General features: G+C 31.3%; 1 protein-coding gene across 1 annotated transcript; it reads right to left on the reverse strand.

The window, feature by feature from the left end:
* Positions 1–1,031: 1,031 nt before the first annotated feature.
* Positions 1,032–15,257, reverse strand: LOC115888040. Its single transcript, XM_030907608.1, has 7 exons — positions 14,955–15,257; positions 14,838–14,893; positions 14,573–14,756; positions 9,559–9,831; positions 5,371–5,565; positions 2,971–3,102; positions 1,032–1,355 (listed from the first exon to the last, which is right to left on the reverse strand). Exons 3-7 carry the CDS (start codon positions 14,699–14,701, stop codon positions 1,032–1,034), a joined length of 1,053 nt encoding a protein of 350 aa, XP_030763468.1. The 5' UTR covers positions 14,702–14,756; positions 14,838–14,893; positions 14,955–15,257.
* Positions 15,258–15,340: the final 83 nt, after the last annotated feature.

Consider the following 15,340-nt stretch of genomic DNA (forward strand, 5'->3'; position numbering starts at 1 on the left):
AACTTTGGGTTTATATGTTAACAGGAGAAAAAAACAATAAAAAAATATTGATAGATTAAATATTTCATTCAAATGACCTATGTGACTTTGTTATAAGCATATTGCATCAGAGCCAATGTGCTTTGTCAGAGCACTGTTTTGGGTTCCTTTCTACAGAGTCTGCTGATATTCACTAAACAGGACTAATTTGTGTCTTTTTACCCATTCATGATAGAGAGTCGATGTTATTACTCGCTGTTATTTTACAACTGTTATTTCGGAATAACAGTTTGCAATACTTTCAAAAAATACGAGGGTTCCAACAGAGACTGCTCGCTATGTAGGATTTAACGATCTGTTATTTTACAACGAGTGTTACATAGAAATAACAGTTTGTTTGAAATTACAGATATAAAAATACCCGTGTTCCAACAGCAACTGCTCGCAATATAGGGATTTAACGATCTCTCGTTTTACTTAGAAATAACAGTTTGCAATAACTTTCAAAAAATAACTGCTAGCAATATGGGGATTTTGCTGTTATTTATAAACGAAATATCATCGTAACAACAGCTATTTTAGAAACGTCTTTTACTTATTTCACTGAGCTTTATGAAAAAAATGTCCTTTGCCTCGGTTACAGATACCGCTTCGTTTTGGAAATAGCTCAAAACGAAATAAAATTGAATGAGGCAACAACTCACGAGTAGTTTTCAGCCGCTTTTAAGAATCGAAAGTAGGTCGAGACTTTGAGTGGATCAAGACAACTGAAAATAAACCTAAATGCGACAAAGTTGGGCGACGAAAGGCGACCTTGACCTGCTTCGAAGAGTTCTCCGCATAGTGTGTAGCGTGTTTAATACTGGCCTAATTCCAGTGCTTATAATCCAGTCACATACATCATTTGGGTAAAATACAAGCTCTGATAATGGTTCTTAAGATATTTACCTCGAATGAAACCCCTTCTAACGTATAATTAAGTCTTCGAAACCACAACGAAAACATTCACTACAGTTATCTCTCGAGACCACTGTTCATTTGAGTTTTCGCTATCATGCCCCTACCCTGTAGGGATGATCGGAACTTTTGGACGAGCAAGGCTGCGCGTCGTCCACGTTGACAGCTGCCGGTTTTTTGGACTGGGGTTGCAGCTGATTGGCGTTGGTGGTCGCCACCGCAGCCGCCGACGCGGCCACCGGTTTGTAGTTGTGCATCGTTTGATTGGACGCTTTGTGCTCGGGACTGGGCGACGGCTGTCGCTCCTGCAGGTCGAGGTTCGGGTCCTCGCCTACGGGCTCGTAGATCCTGGACGAAGTGCCGCACCAATGGACTAGGCTGATGATGGCGGATTCTACGCAGCAGACGTAACCCAGACTCTGAAAACAGTAAACATTGTTATCTATAGAGAAATCGCAAACTGCGATTCAATCGCAGCGATTTTAAAATCGCATTCGCAACCTGCCATTGACTCTCATAGGAAACTGCGACAGCGATTTCTTCTATTTACGAGTTTCAATTTATGCAACCAATATTACTATAGTTGCGATTTTGCTGCGATTTGCGAGTTTCAATTTAGGCAACCAATATTACTATAGTTGCGAGTTGCGATTTGCGATGTTGCTGCTATTGTGATTTTGTAAACTAGGACCGTGATACCTAACCTAACCTTCTATCTGCGAGTTTGAATTTTAAGGAGTTGCGATTTGCGATTTTGTCGCGAATGTAATTTTGTGGTCCATTGAAGCATTTACTATACATTGCTTCAATTCCATTTTTTCTCTGATTTTATTTATTTATAGAAAAGTTATTATTTTCTAGAGCCAAGATCATAATATACCAGGTGTTTCTCAAGAGTGGTTCGCCCCTATAACTTTTTTATTTTTCCTGATAAAAAAACGAAATTTGGTATGTTTGTATATGACATAAATTAGGATTGATTGACGTATTAAATTGTTTATTTACGGTCACTTCCTGTTTCACCGGAAATTATTACAACTTTCGATTTTTAAATGGCACCATCGGTATTTGTTTTTCTTTATTCGATAGAAAATGACACTCTGAATAGAATAACATATCATATGTCAGCTTTTGACATTCCCGCTTGAAAAAAAAATGTATTTTAAATTTCAATCTAGAGTGTCATGGCTGTGTTAGAAAAAACTAATTTTTAATCAAGGAGCCTTGAAAAAATAGACTTGATCGTCTAATATTTTAGTGTCTTGTCCTGGCCGGTTAAAAGATGTACAAATCGTATTTTTAATCACATCTTAATTTTTTCAAATGGAACGAGGGTGGCTCATTAGCATATTTGGAAAAAGCATTTTTTGCGAATAATTTGGTACTTCCAGTCACATTGTCGCTATGAACAGCATGTTACAATTTCAAATAAACTATATGCAAAAATTTCAAAAGTTGACAAATGATATGTCATTCTATTCAGAATTTAATTTTCTCTCAAATAAAGTAAAAAAATACCAAGGGTACCATTTAAAAATGAAAATTTGTAGTAATTTCCGGTGAAACAGGAAGTGACCGAAAACAATTGAATACGTCAATGAATCCTAATTTATATCATATACTGACATACGAAATCTCGTTTTTTTATCTGAAAAAATAAAAAAGTTATAAGGCTGAGCCAACCATTTTCGAGACGCACCAGGTATACAGGGTGTTTCAAAAAGTACTCTTAACGATTCGAATGAAATTTTGAGGGTAAAAGGTACTATACGTGCAACAATGCTCAAAAAGTGTCGGCATATTTTTCTAAAAAAAAAAAAAAACACGTGCGCCACTCGCTTTTTTCTCTTGTTAGCAAAATTGTGTAGACCGTTTAATAACGATTAAAAGTTCTCTTGATATTTTGTCGATTTCGGTCTCCATGATGAAATAAATGCAATTTTATTAATCACAGTTAATAATTTTTGTTTAATCCACGTTAAACGAAATAAACGTTGATATAAGAAGTAGATGAAAGGAAAAAGTCATATTTACCCCAGTTACTAATAGTTGATGATGTGTCCATTTGGGGACCCATGCAAAGGCCTCTGATGAGAATATCATGTGGAATATCAATGATGAAGCTACGAGGAACAACACGCTAAGATTTACGTACAAATATGCATTCTGAAAAAAAGTGTATATTATTAGACAGAGACAAACAGTATAGTTGACTAATAACTGCTCTACCTATTCTTTTAATGTTACATTTTTATCTCTTTTATAGTATGCAAGGGTTGTTCACCACATACGACACGTTGTAATTGTAGCTAAACGATTAGATTTTTACAAATTGTAAGTTTTGGGTTTGTTGAAGGACTATTACTGCTACAATTTAAAAATATTTTTACAAGATACAAAGTGTCACAAATAAATAAAAAATATCAAAGTTGTATTTTTTTAAATGGAACACCCTGTATATTATTACATTTTTAGTTTCTACGATTAAAATAAAGGTAAATTTGATTAAGGTTTATCATACTTAAACCTTACCATTTTTGAAATATTTTCAATTTTGTGAAATTGCAGTAAAAAATTTAAGGCTTCATTTCTCCAAGGGTATTAAAGTTTTTAATACTAAATATTTATCAAAGTCTATTTATTGATCAGTTATTGTGTTGCAATAATAAAAATAATACTACCTGATACAGAGTGTTTAAAAATTTATTTTAAATAATTTCTAGCTTTAAACGGCAATAACTTGTTTAATTTAAATGGAACGTCCTGTATATTTTAGGAGAATCAGATGCACAATTTAATTGTCTATCAAATTGTGTAATACCTCTTTTTACCTATCCCTTCAAGTTTTCGTAGAAAATGCATTTTCTTATAATTTAGACCTCATTTATCAATATACCCATAGAATATTGATATTTTAGACTGTTTTAAAGCAACAAATGTACAAAATGTACAGGCTAGTAATTTATTTATTGATCAGTTATTGTATTGCAATAATAAAAATAATACTACCTCATACAGTGTCTAAAAATTTATTTTTCTAGCTTTAAACGGCAATAACTTGTTTAATTTAAATGGAACATCCTGTATAAAATCAGATTACAATTTAATTGTCTATCAAATTGTATTATACCATTTGTTACCTATCCCTTCTATTTTTCTTAGAAAATGAACTTTCTTATAATTTAGACCTCATTTATCAGTATACCCATGGAATATTGACATTTTAGATTGTTTTTAAAGCAACAAATGTGAAAAATGTACAGGTGCTAAAAACGATAATATCCCATTTGTATACAAAAAAACTATTTAAATCTTTATAAAAGAAAATACCATTAATTAAATATACCACCATTATTTCCGCCCAAATAATAATGAATTACATACTTAATTGTGTTCGTTAATAAGTTATTCTAAATAAATGTGGATTTGAATCAGAAACCAATATAATAATAAGTTATGAAAATGAACGTCTTTGTTGTTATAAATAAGCATTTTGTCAAATTATGAAATATAATTTTTAAGGTGTTACTTTTTACCACACTGTCTAATACACATACAAAATTCAATTTTTTAGTATTTGGAGCAATTATTACTAATCAACGCAAAGAGTCAATTAATATAGTTTGAATATTGGAATCATATTAATTGGTCCTCTTTAACAAATATTTAAACAGTTTTTTTCCTTTTTAATGAAATAAACGAACTGTATGGACAATATTAGTATCTGTACTCTTTAAAAATTTGGTATATTATGTATATTAGTATTAAAAATAATCTAAAATGTCAGTATTCCATGGATATATTGATAAAGGAGTTGTAAATTACAAGAAAATGCAATTTCCACGGAAACTTGAAGAGATAAGTAAAAAATGGTATAATACAATTTGATAGACAATTAAATTGTGCATCTGATGCTCATAAAATATACAGAGGGTTCCATTTAAATTAAACAAGTTATTGCCGTTTAAAGCTAGTAATTATTTAAAATAAATTATTAGATACTCTGTATAAGGTAGTATAATTTTTATTATTGCAACACAATAACTGATCAATAAATAAACTTCAGTATATATTTAGTATTAAAAACTTTGATACCCTTGGAGAAATGAAGCCTTAAATTTTTTACTGCAATTTCACAAAATTGAAAATATTTCAAAAATGGTAAGGTTTAAGTATGATAAACCTTAATCAAATTCACCTTTATTTTAATCGTAGAATCTAAAAATGTAATAATATACAGGGTGTTACATTTAAAAAAATACAACTTTGATATTTTTATTTACTTGGGACTCTGTATTTTGTAAAAATATTTTTAAATTGTAGCTCTAATAGTCCTTCAACGAATCCAAAACTTACAATTTCTAAAAATCTAATCGTTTAGCTACAATACTCCGTGTCGTATTTGGTGAATAACCCTGTATAACTATGACTTACCACTTTTCCCCAGTTAAAAGGAAACAAGTATACAGTGTGCGAAATATCAAGAAACAGCAATAGGCACGTGACAAATAGGCTTAACAGAGTGACGAACATCATGAATCGGATTCGTCCCACCAGAGGGAGCATGAACAGTCCCACTTTGACAGTTCCGGACGTACACAGGCATGCCAGACATGCTATAGTTGTTGCCTGAAAATTAAGAGATAACAATCTAGAATTTTTAATCACCATATTTTGTCTAATTAAAATTTTAAGCTATTTAAACCCACGGTAGGTACTCTAATATGAACAATATAATAAAAGCAACATAACGTTCATATATATATACAGGTGTGCAGGTACATAGGATACACATTTTTGTTCATTTTATTTTTGACTTGCTGTCAAAAATACAATATAAAGTTTATTATACTATAGATCTATTTTTCAATATACCTTTTGCAATGACATTTGATGTAATTACTACAGATAGATACTTTGTATATGTCCTAATTTTATATCCAACAAGTGTGTACTTCTAACCTATATTCTACCTGTCTTCGCTGTTCTCAAATATTTGTTCTGTTCATTATGACAAATGCAGGGTAAATATCATTATGTGAGTGGTCAGAACGAAAATAGATTATCTGATTTTTTAAGGCCAACATGGCGATCGATAACAGATTATCTTTCATATTTACTTTATATACAAAGAAGAACCATTTTATTTTTGATTATAGGAAAATATGTTTTGTAATAAATAATATGGAGAAAGAACCGGAGTTGTTGTCTGTCTTTTTAATGCAACAGTAGATGGCAACAATTTTTGTTTTCCGTTTGTAGCAATTCTTTACTCTCATAAATAAGTGATTATCATATATTTATGTGTTATATTGAATGTACAAGGTGTACAAGATTTGATTGTATTTAGAGGGCTGGATTTTATATTATATGCTACTAATGTATATTTTAGTGATAAAATTCAGAATTAAAGGTTTTACCGACTACCAGGTCTATACCCTACACCTTCTGCAAACTACTGTTACTTCTACAAATTTCTTTGTTATACCAATTGGGTATTTACTAGTGATGGGAATAATCGAATTATTTTCACCATCGAATAATTAGTAATAATTCATATTTCACAATCGAATTAATAATTCGAATTATTTAGTAGTATTATAAATTTAACCTAAAAATAAATTCGTCCCAGCTAGTGCTCGTCTAGGGGCTATTTTAAACAAATCTGAACCATTGCCATACCTATATTCTATCACTGAATAAAAAATTAAAAAAAATATTCTTTATTCAATGTATTCTATTAACTGTGCCGAAGCCGTTTAATAAATTAAACCATAATTTAAAGTTTTAAATTTAAAAGTGCCGAGTTTATGATTGTTTCAATTCCTATTGAAAAGCTCATATCTTAAATAAAAAGCTTCTTCTAAAACGATATAAGTATGTCCTTGTTTACGTGCGGTTCGTATTTCTTTTTATTTTATCAGTTGCAATCAATAATTATTTAGATAAAAGAAGAAAATTAATTTTAGTGTTCGGTGAAATTTGGGTGAGATGGAAATGAACCAAATAATAGTAGTATTCTTTCGTTCTGAACGAAATGAAAATTTTCACTTAAACTGATTTATTCCTACGTGGTATAGGAAATAACAATGATTTCTGGATTTTCCTATATCGGATCGTTCCTTTCTTTGCCGATTCCCTTTATAAATCAGTTTAAGTGAAAATTTTCAGTTCGTTCAGAACGAAAGAATACTACTAATAGTACTATACTAATTACTAATATTCGTATTTGTCCATAAGACTTTATGTTTTATGTTCATTTGTAATTCGGTTACCACAGATATAATATAAAATACTACTAATTTTTATCTCGATATATCGAAAAAGATAATTCGAATTAGTTAGTTTTAATTTACTATCGAATTAGTCGTATTATTTAATTCGAATTTTCCCAACACTAGTATTTACCCACCGCCCATCACTAGTTGCAGTAATCTCTATTCCAATATATCAATAATTTTTGTTTTCTGTGAGAATTCCTTACTTTATATAAATAAGTGGTCATCATATATTTATGTATTATGATAAGGCTTGTACAATGAGGATACACGACTCTGTTGCCTTTAGGGCGCTACTATCTTATTAATTTATATTGGTTGAACCAGCAATTTTTTTTTATCTGTAGCAATGTTAAAATAAGAGGAATTTTAATTTACAAAATTGAACATAAAAAACTGCCAACATATAAGCGATATCAATTAAACTTTTAGTTACATAATCGAGGGCGCGATTATTAAATTCATTGTTGCCAACCATGGAAATATTCGGCGCCGGGTCGACTAACTGGAATTTAAATTTCCTGCTGGAGATTCAGGTCGTAGCTCTACTGTAAAAAATGCCTACTTGCCACATTTATTTATTTGACCTGACATTGTCATTTCGTTTTGACACTTTAGTTTTGTATTACGAGTTTTTGGTTTAAATAAATTGCCTTGTGATACTTTAAACTTATAAATTTTACTACTAGCAGACCTTGCAGTTGAACATTGTTCTTTTTGGAACCTCTTTTTGTGCAAATTGTACTTAATGTAGTTAGCTTAATAGGTTCTGCAAAAAACTCATTGCAACCTTTAAAATAGCCCTTTATGTTCCTTAAGCGCTTAAGGAGGTCAGTTTTGTCGATATAAATAATAACTTATTATACAGGGTGTTTCAAAACAAATGCGAAAAACTTTAGGGGGTGATTCCTTGTTCAAAATAAAGGGTAGTTTGTTTTATAAACGTTGGGTCAAAAGTCAACCATTACGGAGATATCGCGGTACAAAGATGGCGGAAAAATAATGTTTTTATTTTTTATCTTGAAAACGAAAAGAGATAGACTAATGAAATTTTATGGAAGCATTACTGTTATGAAAACACACTTTCAGGTAATTTTTATACTTTTTTAAAATAAGTGGAAGGGGTTGAAATAAACTACCCCTATCATTCTTGTTAACGAAATTTAAAGAAAAATCTTATCAAACACATGCAAATGCTTTAATTTGGATAGTTTGGTTTGTTTAGAAACTTTTTTACCCCTTGTGTTTTTTTGATAAAACTCACCGATTGGAAATTAAAAAATAAAATGTAAAGCATTACATGTCAGGACAAAAAACATTTTTAGATTCAGAATCTGGTGATAATAACGATAATAATAATCATCTAGATAATAACGTATTGCAGTAGAGTAATGTCAAATAAAATAATATTAGGAACATCCTAAAAAGTAACAGCGGCCGACTAGATTTTTCCTAAAAAATTACAGCAGCCCACTAGATTCTTTATCAGAAAAATTTTTGTCCTGACATGTAATGCTTTACATTTTATTTTTTAATTTCAAATCGGTGAGTTTTATCAAAAAATACAAGAGATAAAAAGTTTCTAAACAAACTAAACTATCCAAATTAATTTTTTTGTGTGTTTGATAAAATTTTTCTTTAAATTTCGTTAACAAGAATGATAGGGGTAGTTTATTTCAACCCCTTCCACTCATTTTAAAAAGTGAAAAAATTACCAGAAAGTGTGTTTTCATAACAGTAATGCTTCCATAAAATTTTATTAGTCTATCTCTTTTCGTTTTCAAGATAAAAAATAAAAACATTATTTTTCCGCCATCTTTGTACCGCAATATCTCCCTAATGGTTGACTTTTGACCCAACGTTTATGAAGCAAACTACCCTTTATTTTGAACAAGGAATCACCCCCTGAAGTTTTTCGCATTTCTTTTTAAACACCCTGTATAAAGTAAAAATAATTTTTGTTTCCTAAAATATTTTAATTAAAAGAAAATATGTAAAAGTGGGCAACGCTGTGCCGGTCAAGCTTAATCACATGACTAAAGGTTTAATTGATATGAACTATATGTATATATTCTAGTAAGAAGAGCAACCATTTTGATCATATTGCGTGTCATAAAGTCACCATAAAAATGTCACTATTCTGCACCGCAGATTAAATTAACTTAACTCCATTAGTCGTTTTGACGTCATTTTCAAGATATACGGCTATATGTACAGTGCCTTGCCTAATGATACAGGAAAGTTCAGAAATTCAGTATTTTTAAGAGAGATTTTTTTATGCCGAATGCTTATTTTGCTACTTTTTCGGACTAGTGAAATGGACTCTTAAAATAAACCATCTTACCAACAAGAGCAGCCTCAGGAATCCCGTCGTCGTCTTCAAGTGCGCGTAGTCGCAGTACACGATCACCCCCGAGTACAGGGACAGGTCAGGCGACGCGGCTCTCCGCCTGTAGTGCGAGTGGGAATCCCAGGAGTTCACTGTGCCCAGCGGTGAGTCGAGGCACTCCTCGCAACCCTCCCCCGCCGTACACTCGGCGCTCAGCGCCCCCGTGCGGCTGCCGGCTATCTCAAAGTCCTGCAACACATAGAGCATGCCAGCCCTACTGGACGAAGCCTGAAAAACATGGAGGGCGAAGGCGTGCGTGTACAAAGCGTGTCGATGAGTGAGAAAGATATAGTGTGAGTGTGCATAGGGATGGCAAAGATATATCGATATATTCTTAGGATTTTTAAAATACCGTAAACTGGGGGGTCTTTGTGACTGCAGCATAACTTAGGTACATTCCTCATATTTCCACATAAAATCTTCTTCTTATCTCTAACTAAAATACAACCAAATAACCCAATCTGGCCATTCTGTATTATACACTGCATGTTTATTAACACTTCAAAAAGTCAACTACAAATACTTAGGTGCAGTGTATTTTACGAATTCTGTATACTTTCTACGCTACAAACAAAACTAAAGATCTATGAAAAACTAGTTAGTATTTCATAAAACACTGTTATTTCCCTCCTATTTGACGTAAAAACCGTTTTTTTAAATGACACTGGGAGAAAAATATGTTTGCTTCTAGACAAAATTTTATCTTTGCGGGTCAATTTTGCCCTACGAATTGTATAGTATGTATCCTAGCCTGAATATCAATTTGTACTAAATAAGTTGGATACGGTAATAGAAATATTCTTTTTAAAGCAGTTCTTTAGTCTATTTTATGTGTGAATTTTACTTATAAGGCTAGTGCTATATTTATATATCCTTGGGCTAGTGCTAAGCAAAGGTACATCAAATGTCAGTAACAGGATGTTTTTTAAAATATCGGCGTTTATCCAGATCACGGAATTACAAGCGATTAAAAGAGGAAACAAGGGATATTTTTATGGAGTTATTGGAACCCCAAAATTAGGGTGCACACACATTGACCTTTTTATTTAAGGATAATACATTTTTTTTTGTACCTATCTAAGAAAAATATTGTTTTATATTTATGATGGATATTTAATCGTTAGAATCTGTGAAACTATATCTATTTGCTGTCTATATTTGTTAGTTCTTTAATAAAAAAATATTGTCATCTTCTTATTCAGTTTTTTAAAAGAAACATACATCTACTGCCCTAATATTACGAAAATATATTTTCTCAAACTATTTTTTAGCTTTATTTATATATAGCTGTGTGTCCATTGGTACAAAATGCTTCTTTACGGCTATTATGGTGCGTTTAGACTTGAGCACGCACGAGCTGAGCGTGCGCGCACGGCATTCGTTCGCGCTCTCGGCTCCGTTCAAATTAAAAACTTATTTTTCGACGAATGAAGTGATCCATTTGTGCGCGCACAGCAGAGTTGTGCTGGCGAAAATAATGGACGACCAAGAAATAGTCGTCGAGGCTGCAGTCACACTATGCACAGCTTAATTATTAAAAAGAAGAAAAATCGAAAACATCGTCGCTGGTGGCAAACCCAAATTTTTATAAATCGATATAATTTACTGCAACAACTTAGTGTCTGAGGAGGGCTATGATCAGTTCAAAAACTTTACAAGAATGACCAGGCCCGACTTTGAATATTTACAAAATTTAATAACACCAAAAATTACGAACAAAAGATACAAATTTTAGAATAGCAATTTCATTAATATCGACATATTCGATATTAATTTTATTTACAAGGTTTTGCCATGCGTTATATTTTTTTTGATCTTTTAATAATACAAAGAATGTTTAACATCCCATAATATAGGCAACTTTTCATATTTTTCAATTAATAATAACGAAGATTCATATAGATCCACTCCATAATTTTAATAAAGAAAACGAAAAAAAAATCACACACGCACGCACGAACGCAGACCAAACAAATTGCCGGTGCAAATTGAGCGTTCGCGTACACATAAAATCCCTTTGAGCACGGACCAAAAACCCACACCAGACGGTTCACGTTCACGGCTGCTCGTGCACAGACAGATTCAGAGTGAGCGTGCGCGCACAGCCGTTTACACTTGAGCATTCGCGGAGGATCAGTGCGTGCGTGCTCAAGTCTAAACGCACCATTATACGTGTAAAATTTATCTGCCCTAAAGTTACCCCGACAGACGGGCAACTACTTTAGGACAGCTTTAAAGTGCAATAACTAAAGTACTGCTTAGAATTTTGATTTCATATTTTGGCTAATTTTTGTGTTATAATAAAGAGGTTAAATTAGATTGCTTAGGTTTAAATATTTCATATAACAAGGACTATATCAACGAAAAACACTAAAAATCGTACAAAAACTACCCAGTATTACGGTATGAATATTTTTACAAACCAACCCATACTAGGCTTGAGTATATCTGCGTACTATGCTCAAATAAACTGTAGGTCCTGTGTACTTAAATTTTGCCATCCCTAAGTGTACATATAATGCAAATGGTGTCTCAGAGAAATAAGTATAAACCTTGAGGATTTTTAATATCCTTGTTGGTCACGTTTTTGTTTACATCGTGTAACGTTACTTTCACATTTTACAGGAACATTATAGCTCCATCAATTTAAAAAAAAAACATAGCAGAAATTTAACTTGTAGTAATTGTTTATGACCATACTTACAAAAAACTTATAAATACCCTATATTGGCATCAGAGAGTATTGGGTCAGTATTTTACACACATTTTAATTAGTCTTTTTTATTTATAAAATATTATTACTAGACAAAGCAAAGGATAAAACTAGAAAATGTTGAATATACATATTGTGTATGCAAAATTTTTACAAATCTAGGTAAGGTTTTTAGGTTCTCCTTCATAGTCTGATGCTATCTTTCATCTCAATAAAATACACAGGTGTGTGCAATTGTTTACAAACCTATGGTTATTTATATATGTTAGGGCTGATTTATGTTTACTTATTTCTCTGAGGATTGTGTTTAATGGTAAAAAGAAATATAATAAACTGAACCAGTAGAAAACTGTAGTTGCTAGCTAATGAATGATTTTGCATGCTGTATACAAGACAAGAAATTAAAATAATTGCAATATTCCGGAAATATTATCGCAAATAAAATAAAACACTGATGAAAATGTCTGTTTTATCTGCCTTTTTAAGCCATTAGATTCAGACTTCACAGAGATATTTCTTAGTGCCTATTTTTTCATACATGTACAACTATATATATTATCTCTGTACAACACTGCAGTTAGTTTCACAGTAGTCACTACAGTGCTAAATCTGTTCAATTACAAAAAAAATATCCATCAAGAAATTTATCTGCGTGGATTATAAATCAAGTGAATCTTTATAAAAAAAACCGATACATATTTTGATTCATTATAATTGTAATGTTTCTAGGTAACTTATAACAGTTATGAATATCTGTGCCACAATTGCATATACAAACATTACTTATTTAGAATGGTTATTATTGCAGGGACTATCGATTTGAATATATTTTAACATGCAGCTAATTGTTTGGAACAATAATTACATGCATTCTATATGCGAAACAGAATGAAAATAACGAAAGGGTAGAATTAAAAATTAATTTAACTGGCAACTCAAAAAAAGACTTGTATTTTCTTTTTTTCAAAGTTTTTTTTACAAATTCCACACCTTAACTTTGACAGTTTGAGTTAGATTTACTTGAAAGTAATGTTAATTGATAGCTTTTTAATATAAAATACCGTATGATTGAATAAAGGATCGAATAAAAATGGCGTCAACGATGGCTATGAAATGCAGATCGCGGTCATTTTATATGTAAAATTATATGGGAAATGTGTCATCGACAGTCATTTCGTCATCGCTGACGTTTTTATTCGATCATACGGTATATATTTTTACTTTACGTCATAGTAGCAATAGTTATACAACATTGCAGAAGAATACTTCTTGAAATGCCAAATAAATAAGCGTCCTAAATCTGACTGGAAAGGTATAAGATTTGTGTTTTTTATAACTATAACCACTATAGGGACACTACTATACTGAATTCATTTAAAAATAATACTTATAGAAAAATATATTATTTTTATCCAGATGTTCCACACAGCGTTCTTCTTCTATATAATATTCATACCCTTCGTACCTTATAGCGAAAAATAGTTATTGGTAATATTTAAACAAATAGTAGGAATAATTCAAGTATTCATAATATAAAAATGTTATATTTTCTTGGGTTGAGGTTTGTTAATAAATAATAAATTTAGTTTTTTTTTATTAACGAACCTCAACCCAAGAAAATATGACATTTTTATAGTTAAGGAATGGTTCAAGAAAACTTACGCAAATAATATAAAAGATGTATGCATATTAACTTAGTGATGGGGATATCCCTATATAGGTATCTTCTTAAAGTACATTGGCTACCTAATTGCTGGAAATATATTTTTTGTTTTGTAATAGACTGTATGAAATCAGTTAGGTTTATTGTTTGCTCACATTAGTATTGCAAAAAATCTTTGTAAATATAAAAAAAACCTATCAACTGCAACTATACAGATACAATTGCAAGCAATAACATTGATTTTATTGTAACATTGATCTTGTGTTTAGATTGTCTCAGTTAAATTATTTTTTTATCTAGTAAAAATCACTAAAAATAAATCAAATACCTTTTCTAAATCACTTTTTGAAAATTTGTGATCTGTTATAGATTATTAATGTATTTATAGAAAATAAATCTTTACACACTGTATATAAGTATAGAAAATATAAAATAAGAAACACAACATTAAGCACTAAACTAAAAATAAAATAAAACTAAATCATATCAAATAAAACTGATTTATTTAACTGAAATAAATAAAATAAACATCAACTACATCCATGCAAAATATAGAAAGCCAAAATAAGTTTCTTTGTCCTTTTTTAGTCTACCTGAATTTCTTCAGGTTTAAAATTTGTCGGCTCCAGGTCTCTGATGTCTTCGAGCAGAAATTCGATTTCGTCTGGACTGTAGAGAAGATCTGATACCGAATTAATGTAGCGGCCTGGCTCAGACTGCATGTCACTCCAACATTAAACCTGAGGCTTTGCCCCTCTCCAGTCCATTTCTTCCTTCCTTAACAAACAAAATATGTTCAGAAAATAGCTGCTATTATCAACAAAAGAATATTAGGGGAGTCTATAAGTTTTTACTAACCTGAAAACCCTTCAAAACAATACACATCCCAATTGTAATCCAGCTTCAGTTTATACCTGAAAAAGATGGTAATTTTTTAAACTAAAGAGGAATTACGCTAGTTACTAAATTAATAACATGCCACAATATACTCTACTAATATATTTTATGCAGCTACCCTTCAAGATTTTCTTGACCTAAAAAACTACTTATACAATTTTTAATTACTACCGAAAAAATGTATTATATATCCACGTTTCACGACACACATTTAGCTTTAGTTTCGAAAAGAAACTATCCCTATTCACTTAGAAATTTAACTTTTTGAGAAATTGTTCAAAATTATGCTGAAAATAGGCGGACGCCACAAATTTACTGCCATGTTTTTATTGGAATACTGCTAAAGACATTTCAATTGGAGTACATATGGAGGGTTTCCTTTAATATATGACGTCATTGACTTTTGCACCATTCATTAAATAGAGCAGTTTTATTCTTGTTTTCTTGCAGCTGTGTAGTGTACA

This window comes from Sitophilus oryzae, unplaced genomic scaffold (assembly GCF_002938485.1).
Source record: "Sitophilus oryzae breed Bouriz unplaced genomic scaffold, Soryzae_2.0 scaffold_682_pilon_pilon, whole genome shotgun sequence".
NCBI classification, from domain to species: Eukaryota; Metazoa; Arthropoda; class Insecta; order Coleoptera; family Curculionidae; genus Sitophilus; species Sitophilus oryzae.

What these genes read in the sequence shown, in the direction of transcription:
- LOC115888040 (XM_030907608.1), bottom strand. Translation starts at nt 14,701, where the DNA reads ATGCAGTCTGAGCCAGGCCGCTACATTAATTCGGTATCAGATCTTCTC. An exon ending in TTAAACCTGAAGAAATTCAG is followed by an intron (nt 9,832 to 14,572) that starts GTAGACTAAAAA and finishes CATGTTTTTCAG; the next exon opens with GCTTCGTCCAGTAGGGCTGG. An exon ending in ATCAACTATTAGTAACTGGG is followed by an intron (nt 1,356 to 2,970) that starts GTAAATATGACT and finishes TACTGTTTTCAG; the next exon opens with AGTCTGGGTTACGTCTGCTG.